The sequence below is a fragment of the Mercurialis annua genome, linkage group LG5, assembly GCF_937616625.2.
Source record: "Mercurialis annua linkage group LG5, ddMerAnnu1.2, whole genome shotgun sequence".
In the NCBI taxonomy this organism is placed as follows: Eukaryota; Viridiplantae; Streptophyta; class Magnoliopsida; order Malpighiales; family Euphorbiaceae; genus Mercurialis; species Mercurialis annua.
In genome coordinates, this window is record NC_065574.1 from 54,697,426 (window position 1) to 54,711,686 (window position 14,261).

General features: G+C 29.2%; 1 protein-coding gene across 3 annotated transcripts; it reads left to right on the plus strand.

The window, feature by feature from the left end:
- Nucleotides 1-7,601: 7,601 nt before the first annotated feature.
- Nucleotides 7,602-13,564, plus strand: LOC126680109 (two-component response regulator-like APRR2). Of its 3 annotated transcripts, XM_050375158.2 has the most exons (12): nt 7,606-7,799; nt 8,378-8,584; nt 9,192-9,271; nt 9,413-9,479; nt 9,627-9,673; nt 9,975-10,052; nt 10,145-10,693; nt 11,124-11,264; nt 11,493-11,762; nt 11,883-11,957; nt 12,042-12,116; nt 12,818-13,564. In XM_050375158.2, exons 2-12 carry the CDS (start codon nt 8,455-8,457, stop codon nt 12,980-12,982), a joined length of 1,677 nt encoding a protein of 558 aa, XP_050231115.1. In that variant the 5' UTR covers nt 7,606-7,799; nt 8,378-8,454; the 3' UTR covers nt 12,983-13,564. The 3 variants fall into 3 exon arrangements, with proteins under 3 accessions (XP_050231116.1, XP_050231115.1, XP_055961753.1); XM_050375159.2 differs by lacking the exon at nt 11,124-11,264 and having other exon boundaries at nt 7,602-7,799; XM_056105778.1 differs by lacking the exon at nt 7,606-7,799 and having other exon boundaries at nt 8,309-8,584.
- The last annotated feature ends 697 nt before the right edge of the window (nt 13,565-14,261 follow it).

Here is a 14,261-nt window from a genome sequence, read left to right on the forward strand (position 1 = left end):
TAACTAATACCCAAACATTTGAAAATGATTGAACCTTTTGAAGATAAGCATAAGATCTACAACATGATCACGTGGGGCTCCCCATTAAAACATTGAAAATGCAGTGATTAAAAATTTGATCGGACTTTCCTCTTTTTTTTTTTTTAATATCTAACCGTTTATAGTTTATTTTTATTACTTTTATAGCGGTTGTAAATGGTTTAATTTTTTTATTAACTGTAGCCATTTCTTTTTCTATTTCACTTTAATTTTATAAAATTTAATAAATATTCACACTTTTTTAGTTTTAATCTTAATGAATTAATATTTGTCGACGAATAACGTGAATCAAAAATAGATTGAAGACTTTTCAACAACAAAGACGAGATCGTTTACGAGTTATATTAGTTCTTTTTGTTGTTGTTTTTTTCCTGTTGTTTTTTATCCTTTATTTATGAAAGGTTAGTTGCCCTTTTTTTAAAAAGGTTCTCAAGATGGCGGTTTGTCTTATAGTTGTAGTTTTTAATATAGCATGCGTTGAAGAAATTTGATCAAAGACTACACGAAACAATTAATGATTTAGTTTTAGTTTTTGTAAATAGATATGCGAATCAGATAACATATGTTAGGTTAAATAATATGTTCCATGTCAGGTCATCGAGTTTAATTTTGAATTTCTTGAATTTCTTTCAAATGTAACTGTTTCGAATTCAATTTAATGAAATTTGACGCATTAAAAAAATTTGACCGACTAATTAAATTGAATATAGTTACGTTGTTCGATTTTACCGGCCATATAAGCCGGGAATTCATTCGAATCTGTTGATCCAAATGAAACCAACAGCTAAAGAGAAAGTTTTAGATGAATCAAGTCAATCACGTATAATTATGAACCATTCATTTAATTCGTAACACATGACGTGATTTTTTTACAACAATCAATTAATGAAAAACATATTTATTTTAAATAAAATATTGTTTAATAATTATTAATAATATGCTTTTTATTAATTGATTGTCGTAAATAATTATGTCACGTGTCATATATTAAATGGATAGTTCATAATCCTTCATGATGAACTTGATTCACCTAAAAATTTCTCGCAACGAAACTAGCGATTTATGGTAATTTAACTGATTAGACCCTTATTATTGTCCAAACTTTAAATTTATTTTTAAATATAATTTACTCAATTGGTTGAACTGGTCTAACCTATTAAACTGAGAATAAATTGTCTTATAAACAAATTTAGGTGTGCTTGATTGTCTCTGAATCCTGATTGCAGAAGCTACATGTATCAGAGGATGTGAATTTTCAATTATCTTGCTTATTCGTAGCATAAAGTTTAGAAAAAAAACCTCGAAATATTGCCAGAAAATCAAATCAGATGATGCCAAGAGATACTTCTGTTTGTAAACTTTAATTTTTTTTTTCTTTCAAAAACTATAAGCTGTAAACTTTCCATTAGTATTTAGCTTCTAAGAGATTATGTCATCTATCAAAGAATTCACTTAATAAGGCGCTTTTTTTGATTTAAGTGAGATTGTAGATTCGAATCGTACTCATGTATTCAGCCGTTTAAAACTTGATGGATCTCTATTATCATCTCTATTCCTTTTATCAATTCTCCTCTCGATGATTCTAATCGTCTCTTTTTTGAGATTTGTTGTGAAGTAGCGAAATTCTTGAATCATCTCAATGGATTCAGAAACAAAAAATTATTACACGCAGCCGTTGCGTCATATCATTCGTGCAACAAACCGATCTTGCGTTAGTCATGTGGAAAAAGTAATAATAAAAAAATTTCCTATCGCAAATGTTTATTGGCTTGTTGTATGACATGACACAACCAATGCATGGAATAAACACTCTTCAAAAACTACACGTTTCTCAGAGTTTGCCTCCCAAAGACCTATACTACTCGAGTAAAGATTAATCTGAATGTGTAAAGACTTGAAAGTGTTGTCTCATATTTAAAATCCATTTAGAAAACTTTATGGATCATTCAAAAAAATTCACTTGGTAATTAGTTCTTAAATAATCTCACGCTTCTTGCAGTATTCTCATTCGTTGGGTCTGAAAACTACCGATTACTATTAGAGTTTTTTTACAAAATTATATATTTTCAGCTAAATGTTTGTAAAAATAAACTATAATATTTTTTTGTGTGACAGTACTCTCTTTTGTTAGATTATTGATAAATTATTTATAGATCATTACATTAGTAGATGCTATATTTTTACAAAAATAAATAAAATATTTACAACATTAAAAAATTAAAAAAAAAATTTAAAAAAGCATGCGGGCGTAATTTTTTTATTATTATTTCAACAATCATGAATTTTGGCTGCTATTCAAAAAAATCAGTGTTGTACTCATGAGCTAACGGGATAAGCAGCGAGGTTGCCACGGACTGCATGTGACGACGAGCTTTCTTTACTTTATACTCTATCCAAAATTGTGACATTAAAAACCTATTTAAATTCTTTATCTTCAATACAACTCCAAGTTTTCTAATATGGTGTTAATGTTATTCACAGTTTTTGTTTCACAAGCCAATAACTAAACCAATTTTTATAATATTAAAATTATATATGATATGATAAAATATAAAATGCTTTCTGAGTTAAACGTTAGAGGTACACTTTATTATTTTTAAAAATATTTATATAAAAGCATAAAATAAATAAATTTTAGATTCTAATTTGATAAAAATAAATATATAAATGAGTTTATGAACTTATTTTATGATAAAATAGTATGTGTTCTAAAAAATCATAAATAAAAATTATTTATTTAATTAAAATACAGTCAATCTTCTAATAATTAATATACACGGTGAATTAACTTTTTATTAATTTGTTGAATATTACATAAGACGTAATATTGAAATTAGTTCCCTGAAATTTTATTAATTATTAGGGGGTCTATTGTATTATATCCAAATATCAACATTTTTTAACGGAAAATTATATGGTTATTGAAATTGTAAAAAAATTGAAAAATAATGTTTAAATTTATCAAAATTAAAAATTTATATTGAACTTATAAAATATGTTAAAATTCATAAAAAAAAATAGAGGTAAGCCATTTTAAAGTCATTTTAAAGTGGATACAAAAGTTATCTCACCCCTAGGTAAAGGGAAACCTAATTATTTTGACTAAAAACGTGTAGCTTACTATTTTTGGATCAAAATGAAGTGATATCATATCAGTCTCTATTTATAATAATATTAGAATTATTTAAATAAAAAATAGTACAACACCATGATGCATAATGACGAACAATATGATAGATTTCACAATATAATTCAGACAACATCAATCACCAAACGCATAATTATCCTCCTCGCCACAGTAAAACGGTACGACCAACGTTAATTTAGACCGTCATGATTAGGAACCTCTACTCAATATTTTTTTAAAAATTAATTACGAAATAAGAGAAGAAAAACCTTTTCCATTTCATTTGTTTTAGAAAAAAGGATCACATTTGTCCCTAAAGTTTGAGCTAAAGATGATCGATATTTTTATGGTTCGTAAAGGTAAAACGGTGCTACTAACATTTTCAAATAGCTCTTTTAAGCCATAAATATTTTTTTTGGATCATATATATCTCTAATTGTGTTTGATGTTAGAGCCCGAAGGGGTTCATTTTAAAACATTAGTGATCTGTTTGTAAATTTTCAAATCATGAGGACATTAATAATTCTTTGCCTAAACATTAAAGACATATATTTCTTCCTTTGTTTTGCAAATAAAAGACATATATGTAATGTTTTACATTCGATTTTTTTTTAAATCAATAGATTTTAGTTTTTTTATTCAAAACAGAAACTTTAATAGAGTTGAACATCTAAATTCAGAACATCAAAATGGAAATTTAAGAGAAGCGTCATTCTCACAATGCATGATAAACATAAAATTGGCTATTTTCATAAGGAAATCCACAATTATATTCAAAATTTAGGGTTAAATACTTTGTAGATTACCAAATTATCGATTTATTTCAGAAAGGTTACCGAATTTTGATTTATTTCAAAAAGGTTATTAAATTTTCAATTTGTTTCAAAAAGGATACCATACTTTGATTTATTTCAAAAAGGTTACCAAACTATCAATTTATTACAAAAAGGACACCAAACATTATTTTTATTTTAAAACGTCACCAAAAGTTATTTTTTCTAATCATCCGAATCATGCGAGACATTTTTAAAGTAATTATTCGCCCCATAAACTATACGCGTATAAATCCTCAATTTAATTAAAAAAAAAACCTTTCATTGATTAAAAAAATAGTATTTGATAACTTTTTAAAAATAGATGAAAGTTAAGTATCTATTTTGAAATAAATTGAAAGTTCAGTGACCTTTTTGAAATAAACTAAAGTTCATTATCCTTTTCGAAATGAAATGAAAGTTCAGTAACCTTTTTGACATATATCAAAATTCGGTAACCTTTTTGAAATAAATTAATAGTTCGGTAACCTACAAAGTATTTAACCCCAAAATTTGATATTACCATTACACGTCGATAATCAAATTTTATTTTTTTATTTATGTGGCGTATAACTGAATTTTTGGCGTGATTAACATTTCTTAAATATTTGGTTGATTACATCATTAAAATTAGATTTGAACTATTTTTTAAAATAAAAATAAAATTTTATGACTAAAAAATAAATTAAGTTTAATAATTTTTCAAAATGACTTCAAAGTTCAATGAGTCCAATTTATTTAATCTTTTTTCTTTTAGAATTACTTTCCCAGGATAATTATAGAGATAAATGATTATGCTCTAAGTGTAGGGAGTAATACATACCCTAATCCTTTTTTACTAAGACAAATGGTTTATGATTGATCAATTGTTGGCCATGATTTGATTTGTACCGTTTGACATGACACCTAAATAGAACAAAAAAGACTAAATAAAAAGTAAATCTCATGCACCTAACACCTTTATTTTGTACAAAACCCTAAACTTTATAGAAAGTAATGAAATATATGCTTACACAAAATTAGTTAAAAAGATTAGTTGGAAGGTTTTGTAGGATGTGAATGGCAATGTGTATATTTGAGATTAATAATAATGATCCAAAATTATATTCACAATTTTAATTATTGTATTAAATATATTTTTAATATATAATTTGAATATTTTAATCCACTAATTTTTCAAATTTAGACCACAATTTTCAAACTTCAAATTGTACTTACCTTTATAATTTTTTTATAAGCTTTTATTTCTATTAATAATTATTTTATATAATTAATCTTTTAACTTGACATTAAAAACCTGTCAATTTAATTTTATTTCTCATTTTACCGTTTCAATTGTATCCTAAATTTATGTTATTCAGACTCTTTCTCTCTCCTACGATATCTGCGTCAACATGACAAATGATTTATGTATCACATATTATATGTGTCAAGTCTTTCAACATGCATAAGATTAGAGTTCGACTTTCCGATTTTTCTCAACCCGTGATTTGCCTGGTTAAAAATATACATATTAATTTCCGCTAACTAATAAAAAATGGATTTATCTTTGATAAAAAAAAATGGACATTTTAAAAGACAAACAAACTCACATCTATAGAAAAATTAATAAACACAATTGAACTAATATTCTTTAAAATTAAACTATTAATATAATTCATTTAAATTATTTTTAAGATAAATTATTTTTAATAAACTACATTATTGATTATAATTTGATTATTTAGAATACTATATAGGTAAACTACTTTTAATAAGAGGAAAAAAAACTACTTTTAATAATAAATAACTTTTAATAAATCATTATTTTAATTATCAATTAATTCCGTATATAAAATTATACTTATATATGTAGCCATTATACTTTTTCATCCCCTTTGTAATAATTTACGAGTGAAATTACCTCACTTAACTACAAAATTAAATAAATGAGTATACATATAAGATAAAACTTTTTTTCCTCAAAAGATAGACAACATATTAATTTAATAAAAGATTAAAAAATACAAAATAGACATAACAACAAAATTTATTGTATTATACAATGTTTAACCTCTTGTGCTAAATTATATGTCATTAAAGACGCATTATATCTTAATAAATATCCAAACTTGACCGATCAAAATTAAAAAGAAATAGACTGAGATACTTAAACAACATCCATTTCTTAAAATATACATAATCAACCTCTGAAATTTGCCCACATAAGAGCTTATTTAACACCAAGAGATTTAAAAATAACAGGATCCCAAATTTATTGAAAAGTGGAATGAAAACTGCCAATTTTGTTACATGCATTAGAGAAAAACACTAGTGGTACGATTCTAAACTTGTAATTTGTGGATGTAGTTGCATCTACTTAAAGTTGAACTGTAACAATTAGAATATATAGGAATTGAGTATTATGATGATAATTCACATTAGAGGCATTAATAACCTCATTTTCGGAATGTGTTTCATGTCTAAAAAAATTTAACATTAGGACTTTTTCAAATACACCATAAATTAAAAAAATAAACAGTTGTCATGCATGTCTAGAAGCATCCATTAATTCCAAATCATAAGTTATACTTAACCAAAATATAGATAGTAAAAAATAAATTAAACTTATTAAATTTCATAATGTTATAATTTTAATTATGCATATTAAAAGAACGAAAGATCAACGTGGCCATTAAAATTCTCTAAGTTTAGGTCAAGTAACTCCGTCAAATGCGTGGCTTATTTGATTTCTGCACATAAATTTGGGAATCTGGATGTTGATAAAATGAAAAATGGTTGACGTGAAAATACAAGTTAATTTTCTTAGCTAAATTTTTTGATTTAATTAACTAACACTAAAATATAAAAAGATTAAAATATTAATGAAAATAATAGTTTTGATTTTTAAATAAGAAAAAAATTTATAAATCATATACAAGAAATTTGATAATAATTTGTTCATGTTATTATTATTATTATTATTATTATTATTATTATTATTATTATTATTATTATTATTATTATGATAAGAAAGTAGTTGAAAAGAAAATTTGGACCTTTTAGTTGGCTTTTTATATGCATATTCTGTGGTCTCTAGGCATCTGATGGGGCTTAATATATAATTTGGATCATTATATTTGTATCTCTTTATTTATTTAATCCTTAAATTTAACATTAGAATATTTAACTCTTAAATTTATTAAAAAAATTATTTGACCTCTGAATTTGATAAATAAGTAAAAGTTAAACTCTTCCATTTACACAATCTTTTTAGAATATTTTAGGTGTCAGGTGGACATAAAGGAGTTTAATGTTTATTTATTTATCAAGATTAGAGATCAAATATGATTATTTAACAAGTTCTGAAATTAAATAGATGAGACTTCAAGTTTAGAGATTAAATAAATAAAAGAGTACAAATTTAAAGATCAAACTATACATTAAGCCCATATAATAGATCAAGTTCAGAAATGATTATTTAACAAGTTGAGCTGTTCAGATATCAAATAAATAAAAGATTAAATTTTATAGATTAAATAGACAAAAGAGTACAAATTTAAGGATCAAACTATATACTAAGCCCATATGATGGCAACTCTATACAATACTCAACAATGAACCTTCTTCTTTTGCATATTCAATAATATTATGCTTACTTAAAATACAATAAGTTTAAACTCAAACCTCTCTCTGTCTCTTTAAAACCCATTGCCTTCACAACACTTTCCTCTCCCTCTCACTCTCACTCTCACTCCCAACTTGCATACAGCCAAAGAATAAGCTGTAACTCAAACAGACTACACAGTTTTTTCTGATAGCTAAAAAAAAAGTCTATATATGTAAGCAAATATGTGTTCTTGGGTGTTATTTTGGACTATATTGTTTAGTTTGATGCATTAACTTGTTTAATTTCAAGTTAAATTTCAGTGGGTTCATCCCCTTTTTGTTGGGTGATCTTATGTGTGCATGCATGTGTTGAAAGTTTTTTTTTTTTTTTTTGGGTTTGTTGAAAATTAATAGTTCTTTAATAAAGATAAGATCTTTGGATTTGAACTAGATCTTTCATTTATCTATTTCTTTAATGTAGTTTGATCATGATTGGAGTTGTACTTGAGGCAAATTTTTTAATGGGGAGTTTGTTTTTAATTGATTAAAAAACTCACTTAAAGAAGTTTAAAGAGATTTTTATGACTTAAAAATGAGTCTTTATAAGGGTCAACACTAGTTATGCATTGAATTGTGTTTATAACTTTAAATTAGTATTAAGTTTGGAAGTTGTTTAATAATGGAGATGGTCTTTTCATCTTCTTTCATTCAATTATTAAAGTATGAAATTTAATCTGTCTCTTATACTTTGTCTTTATTTGGCTTAAAGATAATTAGATTTTGATGAGTTTTTTTTATGTGGGTCATGCAGAGTTGGTTTTAGATGAAAAAAAGCTTTGATCTTGGAAATTTGTGGGTGGTGGTCTAAAAAAGGATGCCAAACCAGCTATGGTTTGCACTGCTAATGAATTATCAGCATGGACAGATTTTCCAAAGGGCCTTAGAGTTCTTGTTCTTGAGGAAGATGCCATTTCTGGTGAAGAGATAAAATCAAAACTTGAAGCAATGGATTATATTGGTTAGTGTAGTGAGATCTTAATTTTTGGCCTTTTTGTTCTTTGTCATAGTTAGAAATTTTGTAGAAAATTTAATTCACCTAACTTTTTTTGTATGGTTCTTGATCCTAATTTGGGTTTGGAATTTGAGTTATGTTGAGCTTAAGAATTTTAGTTGACTTAAGTCTTTATAGTATAAATGGGAGTTAATGTGGTGGAATGCTCTCAAAACAGGAATTTTCTAAAATATTCAAGAAAAGTTATGACAAATTATCTTACCATATATAGGATTTTTTTAGATGGTGAAGAAAAATGATAGCATTCAAGGTTTTAAAGTGCATTTTTTAAAGCTCATTTTCTAAAATGGTGAACAAAAATTATATAAACACCAAAAGTTATGGTCCCTTTTTTAAAGTGCTATGATTTTTATTATTTGTTGGAATTTGGCTAATTCCTATTACGATAATATGATATTATAGCTGCAGCATTAGATCTCAGTCTTGTAATTTAGTATCTTTATTAGGCTGTAATGATAAAGTTGTTTACTGGTCTTTTTCTATAATTTATTTGATGTTCTTCACATGTTATCATAATCATCTGTTTTCTTGGACACTGACTTTTTGTTTCCAGTTTCTTTATTCTGCAACGAGAGTGAAGCTTTATCAGCAGTTTCAGACAAAGCTGAAAGTTTCCATGTTGCTATTGTAGAGGTAATAAATTTCTTCATCCTTCAATAATTGCTGCAGCTTTTTTCATGTGTTATGCCTTTTTCGGTTTTTGAATAATTATTTTCGTTCCGTAAATTACTTCTTTGCATTTTCTCTTCATCTTGCTGCATAATGTGGATGCAGGTGAGTGTAAGCAATAGCAATGGGAGCTTCAGATTCCTCGAAACTGCCAAGGACTTGCCTATCATCAGTAAGTTTTACGGTTCTTTAAAACTTAAATGCTTTAATTCTGGCTTTATGCTCATGTTATTATTGTTAATAAAGTAGTACAATGTAATAGCAAGCCTTACGGAGGCATTTCCTGCAACTATCTTAAGAAAAATGGTTTCTATTTCAGTGACTTCAAACATTCATTGCCTGAGCACCATGATGAAGTGCATAGCAGTAAGTATTCTTATCTCCGATTTACTTGTCAGTGGCTTTTTATTTTACTCTATTTATGTTTTTTGTGCCAAAATGTTGATCTTTTATGTTCTGAAACTAGTCTGTTTGAATATGGAAATATATGATATATTTGCTTTTTATTTAATTCTCTATCGTATTTCCCCCCCTGAAATTCCTTGCAAAATTCATTTGAATTTTGTCAATAACTTAATTCTCCACACATATTCCTCAACATTATTCTTTTCGATAGTCTTTTTCCCCCACACCAGTTTGCTGATGATTTTCTGACCATTAATTTCAGCTTGGTGCTGTTGAGTTCCTTCGGAAGCCTCTTTCGGAAGACAAACTGAGGAATATATGGCAACATGTGGTTCATAAGGTATGTTTGAATATTATTCACATTATCAACAGAGATGATATTTTAATTCTTCACCGCAGCTAGACCTTTTCTGTTTTAACCATCTCGAGCAGGCATTTAATGCAGGAGGAAATGCCTTCTCTGAATCCCTGAAGCCTGTTAAAGATTCTGTTGCTTCCATGGTGAAGCTTAAAGTGGAAACTGAAATACCTAAAAATGAAAACTCAGAGAGAATATATAATGTATCTCTGGCTGATGAAATTGATTACGAGCAGTCACCACATAGTGATAAATATCCAGCTCCTCTAACCCCACAATTAAAACAAGGAGCACGGTTACTTGATGATGGGGATTGCCAAGAACATACTAATTTCTCAACAGAAAAGGAGAGCGGAGAGCAAGAAGGGGAATGTAAATCTGTCGAAACTACTAGTGCAACGACCGACGTAACATTTCAGGTTGACCATCCTCAGAGTTTAAGTGAGACTATAATCAAAGAAGAGGATGACTCAGTCGACGGTGTTAAGAGTGTGGATAACATATCGGATCATCCACAAAATAAAGGAAGTTCCATAAAACTTGATGGCAAGGCCGAAAACGCAAATAAAGCTTCTGGTCTTCATAATTCCTTTGGAACTAGAGGGAGCCGGAAGAAAATCAAGGTAATCGAGTATACATGATAATGAAGTACTTTTTGCAATTTCTGAAGTCCTCTAAATTATTACTATTATTATGGCAAATCTCTATACATTGCTACAGCTTATAAATTGTCTTTTAGACCAAGAAATTGTTACTTCAGAATATTCTCTATGTGATAACTTTAATAATTTTCTTCTGGGTACTTTAGTGAACTTCAATAATGACCCCACTTCTATTCCTTTTTTTCCATTATTTAAAATTTGGTTACTAGACTTGTCTTTGCTGTAGTTTCCCTTATTTTTTTTATCATTTATTCTTCACCATAGCTATTAGTAACCTGAAAGGGATATAGTCTCCAAAATCGGGAGCTTCTATACATGTCCATACGTGGATATACCAACTTCGATGGCATGAACGCGTTATGGTGATTCTGTACATTGTTTATGCTGGCAGGTAGACTGGACGCCTGAGCTGCACAAAAAATTTGTGCAGGCAGTGGAGCAACTTGGAGTAGATCAAGCCATTCCATCACGTATACTCGAAGTGATGAAAGTGGATGGCTTGACTAGGCATAATGTAGCAAGTCATCTCCAGGTCAGTGCTAAACTGGCTCTTTGACTTCTTCTTTTCCTAGGCATAGTAAAGACTAGATATTGGTGGTAGAACCTTATTCTTCATAGCCCTTAAAGACGAGACAAATAAAACATAAACTACCCACTAGTTGAAAATATAGATTTCAATATTTTAATGTGTTTATTTATTAATTTTGGATTTAAGCAATAGATTTGTGCTTATAGCTGATTTAAGAGCTTTGCTTCTCAGAAATATCGTATGCATAAGAGGCATATTCTGCCCAAGGAAGATGATCGGAGGTGGCCCCAACAACGAGATCAAATACAAAGGAACTATTATCAACATAAACCTTTGATGGCATACCCTCCATATCACGTGAATCCTGCTTTCCCGATGAGTTCAGTTTATCCTATGTGGGGTGCAACTGGTAGTCACCCTCCTGGTGTGCAAATGTGGGGTTCACCTGGCTATCCGCCATGGCCACCTGCAGAAAGTTGGCATTGGAAGCCTTATCCAGGGGTACTCCTTGTCTTTATATCATATTTGAGATAAATGTAACAATCATGTAGGTCAATGGACATTTCATGAACTGCCATGTAAATTCCACCTGTTTGATACATTTGATCAATTATATTTCAGATACATTCACATGCAGATGCATGGGGTTGCCCTGTGATGCCACCAACTAATAATCCCTATCATTTGTCACCTCAAGTAAGTTAACCGACAACATATTACGTCTGCATATATTGTATTTATATCTTATGATCACTAAATTCTTGCTGTTGAAAAATGCAGAATGCTGCCGGGTTTTACAATGCTGGCGTGGTTGATTATAGCTGCAGTTCACCGCAAAATTCTTTTGACCATCTGGTAACAAATTCCGACACTCAACTCAAAAGTCTTTATTTCTCGTCTAAAAAATTGTTCGTATCATGATGTAAATGCCTGCTAATTTTAGAAATTCTAAAGTTTGGTCGTAGATTTGGGTCTCGTGTGTTACTTAGGGAGGAAGGCATTGACCTGGAACTAGAATGGCTGTACTATGTTTTCAAATACGAAACACTGAGTGAATCAATCTGTAAATTTAGTACATCTACATTACATCACATATTGTTTTCGAGTAAATGCGTGTAGGCTGTAGCATATTGTCAGCACTGTACTGAAATTAAATTAATAACATAACATGCTCAAAATAGGAACTTCGAACTTTCTTTAACAAGAAAGACTTTAATAGTATATTAACTAGGGGAGTACAAAAACCGAATAATCAAACCAAAAACATTTTAAATATATTAAGCTTTTTCAATTCGGTTCAATTTTGAAAGTAAGAAATTTCAGCTCATTTTTTAGCAAACCAAACCAGCCTAGTCTAGGTTGGTTTAGTTTGCTTGAATTATTTAAAACCCTTTAAATTTTGTTTGGTTTTGCTTAAAGAAAAATGAAAATCCCGGTTCTGGGGGATTCGGTTTGAACCAAATGCACACCCCTAATAAACCGATCCGTTTACTACGCTTTACACACCATGCACTCAGTTCGTTGTAACAATGTTTTGAGTGTAACATGTGATGCAGGCAGAGGAAGTAATTGACAAGGTAGTGAAAGAAGCAATAAACAAGCCATGGTTACCATTACCATTAGGGCTAAAACCTCCTTCAACTGATAGTGTTTTAGATGAACTTTCTAGGCAAGGCATTTCTACAGTTCCTCCTCACATCAATGCCTTAACTTCATTATGAGTTTCACTTAGTCACCATGGTCATGACTAATCAAATGACAGACAGACAGGGAGACATGAACCAATCAGATAGCCATGATCTGTGACTATCATTAAAATAATGGTGGGGACTGTATACCAAGCAGAAGAAGACACAAAGATGATCTGTTCCTCTTGTGATTTGCTGGGAGGGTGGGATTTGATGTACAGCCAACATGCATGGTTAACAACGGATACACGTAGGTTGGTTCTTGACCTCATGTTAAATTTGTGGTTGTAAATACATCATAACCAAGGGAGCAAACATTATTGGTAGAGAGAAGGTTCCGCGATAAAGGTTCATTTCGCCCCTTTAATTTGAATCAAAAGATCAAAAGAGTTTTAAGTTTGTAGTTTTAGACAAAAGAACCATTGCTCGAGTCATTTTTCTAGCGTCATTCGTAATGATCAAAGGGATTAAATGATGTAAAAACGACAAATTGCGGGTGTTTTTGTTCTAAACCACAAACTTCGACTTTTTTGATCTTTTTGTCCAAAGGGGTATAATAAACAAACCTTTTTCAGTTGTACAAACTTGTTTATCAATTAGATCTAAATTCATTCATTAAGGTCAAATAGATCTGTAAATTTTTAATTTTAAGATAAATAGATCCAAATTGTCTTTTATTTCACTAGAAAATGTTGTGTCTATTTGATCTTAGTTAATCAAATCGGATCTATTCGAATCTACGATAAAAGTTCAGGGACCGAGGTGGTCCTTCTCTAATTACTCATTGTTGTTAGTTTAGTTCATGTTGGCCTTGTGAGTGTTAATGTTTTTCCTCTTTGGATATTTATGTTTTGGAAATATTGGTGGATGGTAGGGTCTTGGTTTCATTTTATAAGGACTTATTGTACATCCTTTTATGTTAAGTGGGGTTGGTGTGTAATAATGGGGAAATATTGATGGGGATCTTTAAGATAATGTGGGGAAACTTTGTGAATAAAGTTGAGTAGTTGACAGAGAGAATCTTGATCAGTGCTGACTTCTTTTCTATCTTAACAGTTTATTGTTTACTTTTCTTGTTTTTGCATGTTTTGCCCTTTTGCTCATCAATGTTCACATCCATTGGGGATTTGCATCTAAAGTCCCTCATCTTTCTAAAAATTACTTTTGATAATTCAAAGGTAAAAGATGTTTATACTCGATATTTTAAAAATCAAGCCCGTAGTCAAACCGGTGTGACCATTGAGATAAAATTTCACCGGATCTGTCATTGCTTAAACCGTTTAAATATAAATAAGTATATTTATAATTTTAT